An 11,363-nucleotide genomic window follows, 5' to 3' on the forward strand; every position below is an offset into this window, starting at 1 on the left:
GAGGAGTTGCATTCACAAAATTTCCACATAGTATATAGTGAAAAAATCAACAAAGGGCCATAATTCTGTTAAATTTGGTCGCAGCAAAAATTTCTTCCTTTACTACCATCTACACATTAAGGTTGTTCATCCCTGTAAGTTTAAGCAAAATCTGCCATCCGGCTTAAGAGGAGTTGCGTTCACAAAATTTCTACATAGTATATAGTGAAAAAATCAACTAAGGGCCATAATTCTGTTAAATTTGGTCGCAGCGAAAATTCCTTCCTTTACTACCATCTACACATTAAGGTTTTTCATCCCTGTAAGAAAGCAAAATCTGCCATCCAGTTTAAGAGGAATTGTGTTCAAAAGATTTTGGGACGTACGGATGGTTAAGTGCAACGCTATATGCTCCCACATTGTGGGGGCATAAAAATCATCAAAACAACCTTTCTGATCAATTTCCAGGATATTTGGATCAAAACAGTTGCCACTAGTGTAAACTAGAATTTTCCATTTTTAGCTCTGGTGACCTGCTTTTGACCTATATTCGAAACTTGACCTCGTTTCATTGAGACAAACATTCTAACAAAATTTGATTAACCAACCAAAACCGACATTTATAATGTTAACCTCCATGTTGAAGATGCCAGACTTATCACTATACTTCACCTCAACCAGACAAGCTAAAAATTGTTCGGATTTTATGTCACACTTCAGGTCATATGGTGACTTTTGAGCTTTTCCAGTGGAGCAGGTCCATGCACTGCCATTCCTGGCACCAGAGTAGAACCACCAACGTTCCAAGAGCTGGCTGGATAACTTCCTCATATGAAAGAATACAAAATCCCTGTTGTGATTCTAGCCCACAGCCGTGAGGGACGAGGTCGACCTAAACCACTCTGTCTCCTATAAAATTAAACAGGAGCCCACAAGGTGAGGAAAGCTTCTGCTTTAAGCATTGTTGTAGTGAGATTTTAGATGTCTTTATTATACAAGTCACAAGTCTATATATGCTTAGATATGCCAAATGATCCTAGGGACCACAATCCTATGTTTTGGCGTTGCAGTTTTAGAATACCATGACTTCCAGGACAATGTCATAACTTGTATTTTACTAAGGACCACAATTATTACATTAATATTGCATACCACTATTAATTGGACACTAAAGATTCTACTATGTTCACACTAAGTAGGTCATATCTGGAAAGCTCAATATGAACATTTTGCTTCTTCTCAAGCTATAATCAAAGTATCAATAATACACATTTGGTATTTTTCTCTTTATTTTTTTCATTTTTATATGTACACAGATTTAATGTTTTTACTGTCCACCAGGAGCAGGAGGAGCTCCGAAACCACCTCCACGGCCTCGGCCAAATCCACCTCGAGATGGGGCGCCACTTCCAGCACCTCCTCTCTGTAACATAAAATATTTTCAAAACATCAATGAGCAGTATTAGTAATTACATTTGTACCATAAACATTTAATGATAATTTCAGTAATGTAACAAAATAACAGCCTTCTGTATTACAGTAACCCTATACTCAAGTTTGACAAAGTGTTCCAATTTTTTGAACAATTATCTTGGTAATTTCAAGTTTTTTTAACAAACAAGTCCAGGGATTTTTTTTCCAGGATTTTGGGAACATGACACATACCCATGGAGTTGGGAATTTCAGCGGTGTTTTGTTAAAAATTGGGAAAAAATGCATGACCGAAATTTTGCAGTGATTAAAAGAATGCAAACTGTTACTGATTAGGATGGAATCTTCAAACATTTAAGAACTATTACAGTGACTGAAGAAGCCCTTATTTTCAAAGATTTTAGAATCTTTTATTCATTATTTTTATTTTGTAACTTTCAATTGGGAATTTTTTCCTGTGAATTGGGAAAATAATATACTATTTTCAATTGGGAATATGACCCAATAACGGCTATAAAATAAGCCCAAAAAAAATTCCTAAAGTCTAACTAGACATTTAAAGATAGTATCAGTGTGCTTCCCTATGTCATGATCTTGAAATTCTAAAAACTTGCGGAAACTTGCTTACAAAAATTCTTTAGCAAAAGGGACATAATGGCACATTTATCTAAGCTATAGCCTTAAGTGGTTTCAGGAGATCTTTAAAGTTTTCACTTTATACATAAGGAAAACTTGCAACAATGCCAGTTTTGATCCAAGGGCTACAATTAGAACAAACTTTCAAGTAGATGTTCACTAGAAAATGTTTTAGAAGATTTTGAAAAGTTATTCTTTCCCCAACCATGGCATTTAGAATTCTGTATAGAATGGAATTCTTTGAACAACTCAAGAGTCTCTTTGTCAAGCTTTAACATGTTAATACAGCAGTTTAGAAAAGTAAATGCTGTATAAAACAAAAGTTTATTTATACACACAACAGACAAAAGCCAATCACAATAGCTCACCTTAAGGTAACACATTGTGCTTTGGAGAACTTACAAAAAATTGGCAATTTTTGTTGTTGATAAATTGATGTTTGATTTGTTTACAACATTGTTAAAAATATACACACATTCGGTGATCAATGGCTTTAACTCTTAAGACATTGCAAACACACTGAAGTAAATTCAAAATGTCAAAAACCCTGAATTTAGCATTATTCTTATAGATTTTATACAGCAAGAGTGCTTTAAAAACCCAACTTTCAAGGAAATGTTTGAAAACATGTATCCAGAACCAATGGTTCTTTTGACAGCTCACCTATTGCAAAATATCTAAACCACAACATTTTATGATATGCTTGGGAAGGAAAACCAAAAGGGTAGTGTTATCTTTCATAACTTTCTAAATATTTAATTATTCTTTTTATAGGATGAAGTGCAGGACCCACTACTTCTAGTGAATAACCCATACATATGTTTGTTAGAAAAAAAATCTGTTTACTTTTCCTTTAAGTGGAACTATACACAAATGGAAGATCATGTGTTTTCATTTTACAAGATAAAAAAAGCCTTTCTTGCAACAGACTGTGAAGTGGGGGCATATAAACACCATAATTCACAGACTTCTGCTCTTATGGCAACCATTAAACATATATAAATCATCAACTTACAAAGCTGAATTCTCCACCACCAGCTCCAGCATCAGCCTTCTTGTCTCCACCAGCTGTAAATACATTATAAACAATAGAAATGTATTCGAAACACAACTAGAAATGTGTCTATATTAACAAAAATATAATTTATTATTTCATTATAAAGTTGTCATTTTTATACAGATATGTAAACATTAAAATATTATTATGACATTATGTAGTGTAATATTGCAATTCATTTCAAACAGCCAGGCTCTCAAGAAGCATTCTAGGTGAAACAAGAAATAAATTGTACAGAAAAACCTTCAATCAAAAGGTGATCGTCAAGAGTATATAATAATTATTGGCTAGAAATTTTGTGTCAAAGGCTGATCATTACAAGAAAATTCATATTTGAAGCTTTATATGTATAATATAGTGTTCTTACGTGGTCCTGCTGCACGCCTATATTCCTGTCTGTCTTGAGCCTGGGACCTTTGGCCCTCACCACCTACAATGTATAACAAATTAAGAATCCTTACTTTAATAATGTCACTCCTACAAAGGAAAACAATACAACAATCATAAAGAATAACTCGCCAATTCTTCAGTTTTATCAAGAGTACAGTAGTTCACAAAACGAGCACTAAAGTGGAACATTTGGAAAGATCTATTAGCAATATGAAGAGCTTACAACTGAAATTTATCTTCAATATCAACTGGATTTTTTAAGTGAAATTTACACAAAATATAAAGTTGAGCTTACAAGCTTAAGTTTGATGAACATGAACTTCCAGTATCTTTTGATACAAGTCAAGAAAAAAACAACAAAAAAGCAAGCCTATCTATTGAAAGAACACTCCACTTTTTCTAAATGCCGATTAAAATTATAGGATACATGTAATAGAAGTAGGAAAGAGGACAAAATTTTGTAACAGTGCATGGCAAGATACGACAGACGCACACACAGGTGAAGAATTGTTATATGCCACTCTATCTCAGATGCTGTGACAGCATGAAAATACTTAAGCAACAAGTGTAGTGCCTTGTCCAGTGATCTGAAATTCTTTTGAGAGCTACTCGTCCTGCAGGATGAGTGGCTTCAAATTTCTACTTTTCCTGCATGCTTTGCTACTCATCCTGCATTTTTGCCTTGATTTTCAAGATAAACTTTGCCAATCTGATGCAATAGTACCTCGCCAATGCAAAAGACCGCTAAAAATTCTCATAATCAATTTCTTTACATAAATTTAACGAACCAAAACCGGAAACAAAGCTTGTGTTTGAGGTTATGTAGAAATCCGGCACTTTATAGGGTATTATCAGGCACATACCAGTCACACCCATATCCAATTAACAATGCATTCAGAGCTTTATAAAGTGCGCAAATAATATATAACCTAAACACAAGCTGTGTTTCGGTTTTTTCATTGTTAGATGTAAACAAACGGATTTTGACAATTCTAGCTTTCTATTACATCAGTAAATTTCCTCTTGTCCTACTGGAAAAGCATACAACAATCTTGTACTTGTCCTGTATCGATGTCTACTAGTAAATATGAGTGGACGAGTGGAATTTTCAATCCATGTTGTCAAAATCAATATTCAAGTTCAACAACATACCATAGGATTCTTTAGGTCTTGGCCTGGCTGTTTCTGGCCTGGTTTGACGTTTCAATGTTGCTGGGACAATTTCTGCGGGCAGATGGAGAAAGTCACGTAGATACTGAATACCCTCATTGGTGAGGTACCAGTAAAAATGTCTCCATGCAAACTGTTCTGTTACATAACCCCTTGACTTCAAAGACTGAAAGAACAAAAGCAAAAATCATAATTATATAATCAAAATATTTTGGTTTTGATAAAGTAATATGTCCCAATATCACAGATGCCCTCAATTTTATCAGCCTTTCGCAGTGGCAAAATTACATATGCATGTATTTCATAAGGTAAAGTATATATGAAAGACGATCCAGAAATACATGGATTTTTTGTGTATCTTTTAATTACCATGGCATGTCATCATCCATCTTAACCTTCAACTGTAAATAGGTGTGGCTGGTAGAACTTATAACTCCTCAAGGTGCCTCTACATACAAAGTTTGTACTTTCTAGGACAATGCACATTGCTCAGATGGCCAGTTTTATGTTTGTCATTGCAAGTCCAGAGACCTTGACCTTTTGACCTGAAAATGGGTGTGCAGGCACTGCTAGTGTGCATCTACATATACAGATTGTAGGTCAATGCTCTTTGCTTAAATAAACAGTGGTCTTTTCTATATCAGCAATAACTATGCAACAGAGCATTGATGGCCCATCAAGATTCATCAAAAAAGTACTTACTGTCAAAGCTTTAATCACATGCAAGTTTGGAACATCTATTTCTGGATGTTTAGGTGCTGTGAAGTCTTTCTTGGCTACAAGAACTCCCTCCTTGAACAAGTACTCGTAGATAGACACTCTGTTCTTCTTTGGCATCAACATCCTGGTAAATACAGAAAAAACTTTATTACAATTTTATTGATCTTGGCAGCATGTGTTGCTGAATTTGTGTGATAGAATTGCCCAGGTTTGAATTCTGAACATCTGAAGTTTTACTCATTCAGGCGTATACAATGATTTTTCAATTCACCACTATAATGATAAATGGACAACAGATGACACACGATGGATGCCAGATAAATTGTGGTAACAATGGCGAGGATGACAATTGAGTGCTCAGGTAAGCATCAAACCTTTTATCAATCATATGAAACATTCATGACTATATTTAAAAACTCTCTAGACTATACTAGATGACACACTTCTTTAACTTCAATTGTATTTGAACCAGCTATTTATGTCTCATTATAAAACACAATTTTATAGCTATTCAAATTTTCTTTGCCATCTCTTTGCGACCACATTGTCAATATAGATACAAAATGGCTATTAATGGATGGGTATAATTTTTATCACAATTCGTATGTGATTTTTTTTCTATGGTTACCTCCAGTCTCATACTAATTTTCATGAAGTTTTTAAATTGCAATGATAAAGTAAATAAATACAGTTATCTATAATAAGGTATAAAAAATTGTTATCTAAATCATAATGATGAAAATATATAATACCACTGTCAGTTTTTATAAATTTATATAAATAATGTTGAATTTGTGGATGTTGACGATTTGAAAGATATCGATATATATTCAAATGTGGCTCCCAACTTTGCGGTATTCAAATGTGCTGTACTTTGAATATGGGAAACAATATATATCATAAAGGCTCAGACCATAGCCAGACTGGTTCTTGCATTCAAAGCGTGGAGCTTTTGAATACTGCTCAGCTGGGAGCCACATTTGAATTTATCGAAAGATTATGTAAATTGAGTAAATCATTTTTTAATGGCAATAGATTTGATGTTTATTTTCACTGTTGTGTTGTTTATATTAATGTTGAAGTTTAAACTTGACCATTATCTATTAGAAAATAATATGTACTGACTACTGTTTTGTTGGACAAAAGGATTGTGAAAATATCGGAAATGGAAAAAATATATTAAATTTTAATGATATACATGATAAGTACTGTGTGTCTGTACATGTGCTGGGATTGATATCACACAATTATGCATTTCATTTTGGATTTTAAGGTGTTTGGAGCTTCACACCCCAAGTGTCTGTGGATTGATCAGCTGTCAATTGGGACACCCAGGGTCGGCAAAATCAATTGTCCGAGTTGCCCGAGTCGTAAAATTGTAGGTCCGGGCAAGTAAAATTCTGCAGTTTACTTGTCCGTGGACAAGTAAATTTCGGCGGCTAAAAGAGGGATTCTGAAGAAAAAAATCTAGTTCTTTTCTAATAGATCTAAATTAGAAGGAAAATCACACATTTAATACGAAAACTAGCGTGTGAAGTGTGGTGTCATTCATGAGGGCATTCCGTGCATATTAGGGTGTTACTATTTTAAGTGTTTACATAAATAGCGACCAACCAGGCTTGGGGTTTTCCTTACGTCATGCAGTTACTGCATGCGCGCGGCAATTAACTAATTATTGAGGGTACATGTTTGTTTTGGTTTATGACTGCCGACTTAGCCTCTGCAATAAAATATTTTCGGTAGCAACGGGGTTCTGCCATAAAATTGAATTGGAAGCTGTGGTCTTTTCAAGCGCATTTATTGTTTAGATAGCAGACACAGCATCAATCTCGCAACAATTGTCTTTGAAATACTGCTGTGTTGTATGAAAATTGAATACATTGTACATGTATAGTTTTCCCAGGTCATTCGGGAATATTTACGCTCATATCGGCAATTTGACTGCTTGAATTTATGTGGACAAAGTTATTTTATAATTTATTTTATGTAAAGATTTCTTGTGAAAATGCCTTTGTTTTTGAATGTCTAATACTGGTGTTAATGTATACATGTCAGTTTCATCGTCGCCGATGGTAATGTCAATGATGTCAAACTTTTCACAATTCATCTGCTGCAACCAAGCGTATATACGTATATGATATTACATTCTGTGGCAATCATAATTATATCGTTAAAAAAGCCAGATGTCATCAATTTGACAAATCTAACTCAAGAGTACCAGGATTAAAATGAATATTATATAGATGAATAGAATAAGGAGTGAATAAATAAGAAATGGTACAAGAGTGCAAAAAAAATGAAGACAATATTTTAGAGCAATTTGGGTGCAAGGAAAACTGAAAAAGTGCTGGCAAAAAAAGTGCTGGCAAAAGACCAATGCTCCTTCCAGTAAAATATACACACTTTTTCCACCACTGTCGTTCTACTTTAATCTACTGCCGTTAACATTTTATAAATAAATTATATTATAAGCATAATATATTATATTATTAAACATTTGGCATAGAATGTTTAATAAAATTAAAGAAAGTTCATAATCATATTGCTCTTCTTTATTGACATTTGCAGTTAATATTAAATATAAATACGGACAAGTGAACATTGAGTACGGACAAGTAAATTTCTTAGGTTACTTGTCCGTGGACAAATACAATTTTCTGAGATTTTACCGGCCCTGACACCTACATAAGACAGCTCATCGGGTACTTGATGGCCCAGTTATGTTAGGCCCTTGCTTCGAGTCTGCCTAGTCCAATAGATTAGACGTTACAGGCTTGTTATAGTTTTATGTTGGTCAAGCCTGACGTCTAATAGTTATTGGTCAAAAACGCGTAGCATTTTGAAAAATTAAAAAAATGTCTGTTGACTTGCCTTTCAAGCTTTATTCAAAAGCTTATCTTCAGTCTTCTGTTATTTCAATTGCATGGTCTATCAGTAACAAAAAGTTTCAAACAATGTACTTATTAATTAAAAATAAAATATAAATATCAATCTATTTCGCTCATCGGCCATACTGGTTAAGGAAAGCGTTTTAAAGATTGATTCCAATTTTTTGAACGGAAAAATATTTTCGAACACACTGACGGTGCATGGGCAATTATTTCGTTGAAAAAATATTCCGTTAGAAAATTCTGGAGTCATTTAAACGCTTGCATTTTAATTAGCCAATCAGATTTCGCGCACTGTATGGCGGCCATTTGTATATCTGCTGTACATGGAATTTAATTAAATGAGAGGATTTAATCATGACTTTTCGGGTGTGACAGTTCAATTATTTTGTTGAAAGGTATTTAATTTTTAGTTTTGTTCATAAATAGTTCAAAATTTATGTAAATACACGCTGTTTTAATTGTTAAAATGCATTAGATCTAAATCGATGTCTAATGTCAATTTTTTTGCTACACGTTTTTGCAAAGATCTGTTAAGACCTAACGTAACTTGGAAAATAAAAAATGTAAAATATCAGATTAATGAATGATAAATATGAAATAGGTTACGTATAGGTCTTATAATTAGGACTAGAGTCACCGTACCAGTGCTCAACCAGTTTTTCACAAAAACACATAAAAACTCTTTCAGAACAAAAAGTTTGCTGGGAAACTTATTTTTGTTACAAAGCTGGCCCTTTCAAACTCACAATAAGCTAAAGCTTTTTAATTACACAGATCAGGATACAATTTACCACGGAGTTGTACATAGGGTATAAAACCACTATATTTTTCAGGCAACCAAACCAGTGCTCGACCAGGTGGTTTTATCTCTATCAGAACTTTTATTTTTTAAGAACAGATGTGACTTATTATGTTCAACAATTCTATTTCAAAAACATTTTGAAACATTTATGTTGTAGTGTCTATAGGTGTAAATACGAGAGTAAATATGATTCGAAGGAAATGCTATAAATTGACAAATAAAGTGTTTGTAAGAGTTTTGGAATTTACATTTAATGGGGCGTTTGAGATTTCTTATTCTCATATATATTTTACTAAAATCACTCTGCAAACGTAGTTTAGTGTGATACTTGGTGTAATATACAAATTGTCTACGCTTTTAGTGGTGTGTTCCCGATTTGTTTCCGTACAGCTGCCATATTTGTTTACATGTTCATAGCCCATGTCTTTTTATGGAAAGCAGGGTTTTGATGATTTTTGGGCACTTTTCCTATGGAAATCAATTGGAAACATAAGAGTAAAGGCAATTTAACAAAGTATTGTCCACATTTGCCCTACATCATCATTATTCCAGTGTTTTAAATAGTTTTTACTGCTACTTTTATTATAGAATTGTAGTTTTGTACTGTTTAATATTGTCTGCAAAATGGCCAATCTTCTACCAAACTTGTAGTTCTGGCTTCCATAACTTTATATGTCGCTTTTATTTTTACGTTGCGACAGTTAAGTTATGGGTCAACCCTATTTGCAAAGGCTACCAGAATTTGACAGTTCGTGCGCCGTACATAAAAACCTATTTAAATCACCCTTTTTAATCAAATTTGGGTCAAATAAAAATACCATTTGATAAACAAATCAATTTTGAACCAATTCATGTTTTGTTTTTAAATGAAACTTCAATGACATTGTGTACCCAACTATTTTTTTAGAGAAATGTGTAGAGAATGTTTACCAATAGGGAGTCTGCTTTCAAATGAGATCTCGCGGGACTTAATGTTCTGGAAATTCTAGCATCTATTTTTAGTAACGGACCGTACACTTTTTTTTAGTAAGTGTATGATTTTTTATTAAAACAAACAAATAATTCATGAATCATCACTCAAAACAATATAAATCTAACATGTTTTTGGTACAATGTCTGTTATTGAATAAATACACCGTTATTCATAATTGCAAAGCCATGTTTTCAATTAAAAATAGCATTTGGGTCACGTGTCATGCAAAGGTATCCGAACCTAAATTCTCGCTGGTCACATGATAATTAGGGCAGCAATGGCGGCGTATTTTATGAAATGTGAAGCGGCTGATAAACATTGAGGCGATATTTCATCAATCTCACATTCTGTGTTCAAAAATATAGACTGAAGGGTCCCAAATATATCAAACTACCTGTATTAAAATAGCTTTTGTCCAGATCACGCAAATTTATTGAATTACAGCATGACATAAAAATGTCATGGTTCTGGTTGACTTTCGATACGGGGTTGGCTTCAGCGAACAGGTCTAGCAATACTATAAAACCTGTTCGCTGAAGTATCTTTAGCTACCAAACTTGGAGTTCTTATACATGGTGTACAGGTTAAAGGTCAGGTACAAATAGCACACACAAACTCCAAGGGTTTTTCCACTTTAATGCATAAATCATACACAAATAGAAGTATTGGTCGAGCACTGGGCTGGTCGAGCACAGGTACTGTGACTCTACGAGTCTGCCATACATAGATTCTGTATTATTCTATTAGATTCTTTATCATTGTGATTGTTGTCATTTATTATACATATATTCTGAAAATTCTTTAGTATTCATAATTTTTCAACCTCTATTCTTGCACAATTATTTAGAAATTTATAATTTGTCCGGTCGCAACATTTCCAGGTACGTAATATGTTCCTGAACTCAGTTTACCGATTTATTCTACCACTATTTCGCAACTTCCATTAAAATATTTCAAAGAAAGGTGTTAGCATAGTGGGTAAGACTGTACGTAGACAGGACAAGAATCGATAGCTCTCTGTATTTCCATTGATTATCTAGCAATTAATCTCAATTGTGTCATGCAATAAAGCATCAAAGTACGTGACACTATATCTAGATGACTTTTCATAATTTCATGAATTAATTAATCGTTGCGTATTCATGATACTTTCAGATATTATAAGGAATAAATATCATACTTGCTGATGTTTTTCACCTAAACCGGAAAAGGAAGTTGAATTTGTATCATTCGGAAACCTTCGCTTTTCTTATCAAGGGAAGTAACCGCCGCAAGCTTATCACCCAGTCTTTACACAGTAAGCTCCCTTTAACT

At 33.7% G+C, this 11,363-nt stretch overlaps 1 protein-coding gene across 1 annotated transcript; it reads right to left on the reverse strand.

The window, feature by feature from the left end:
* Positions 1-1,250: 1,250 nt before the first annotated feature.
* Positions 1,251-11,363, reverse strand: LOC132713161 (small ribosomal subunit protein eS10-like). Its single transcript, XM_060695648.1, has 6 exons — positions 11,230-11,363; positions 5,366-5,507; positions 4,646-4,829; positions 3,471-3,533; positions 3,062-3,114; positions 1,251-1,402 (listed from the first exon to the last, which is right to left on the reverse strand). The coding sequence occupies exons 2-6, from the start codon at positions 5,504-5,506 to the stop codon at positions 1,307-1,309; spliced, it is 537 nt and encodes a 178-aa protein (XP_060551631.1). The 5' UTR covers position 5,507; positions 11,230-11,363; the 3' UTR covers positions 1,251-1,306.

Source organism: Ruditapes philippinarum, unplaced genomic scaffold (genome assembly GCF_026571515.1).
Source record: "Ruditapes philippinarum isolate M1 unplaced genomic scaffold, ASM2657151v2 ctg312_1_1_1_1, whole genome shotgun sequence".
In the NCBI taxonomy this organism is placed as follows: Eukaryota; Metazoa; Mollusca; class Bivalvia; order Venerida; family Veneridae; genus Ruditapes; species Ruditapes philippinarum.

Excerpts from the sequence above, each read along its gene's own strand:
- LOC132713161 (XM_060695648.1), bottom strand. The coding sequence starts at position 5,506 with ATGTTGATGCCAAAGAAGAACAGAGTGTCTATCTACGAGTACTTGTTC. Across the intron at positions 4,830-5,365 it reads ATGTGATTAAAGCTTTGACA|TCTTTGAAGTCAAGGGGTTA; the intron begins GTAAGTACTTTT and ends TTGTTCTTTCAG. Across the intron at positions 1,403-3,061 it reads GTGGTGGAGAATTCAGCTTT|AGAGGAGGTGCTGGAAGTGG; the intron begins GTAAGTTGATGA and ends TTTATGTTACAG.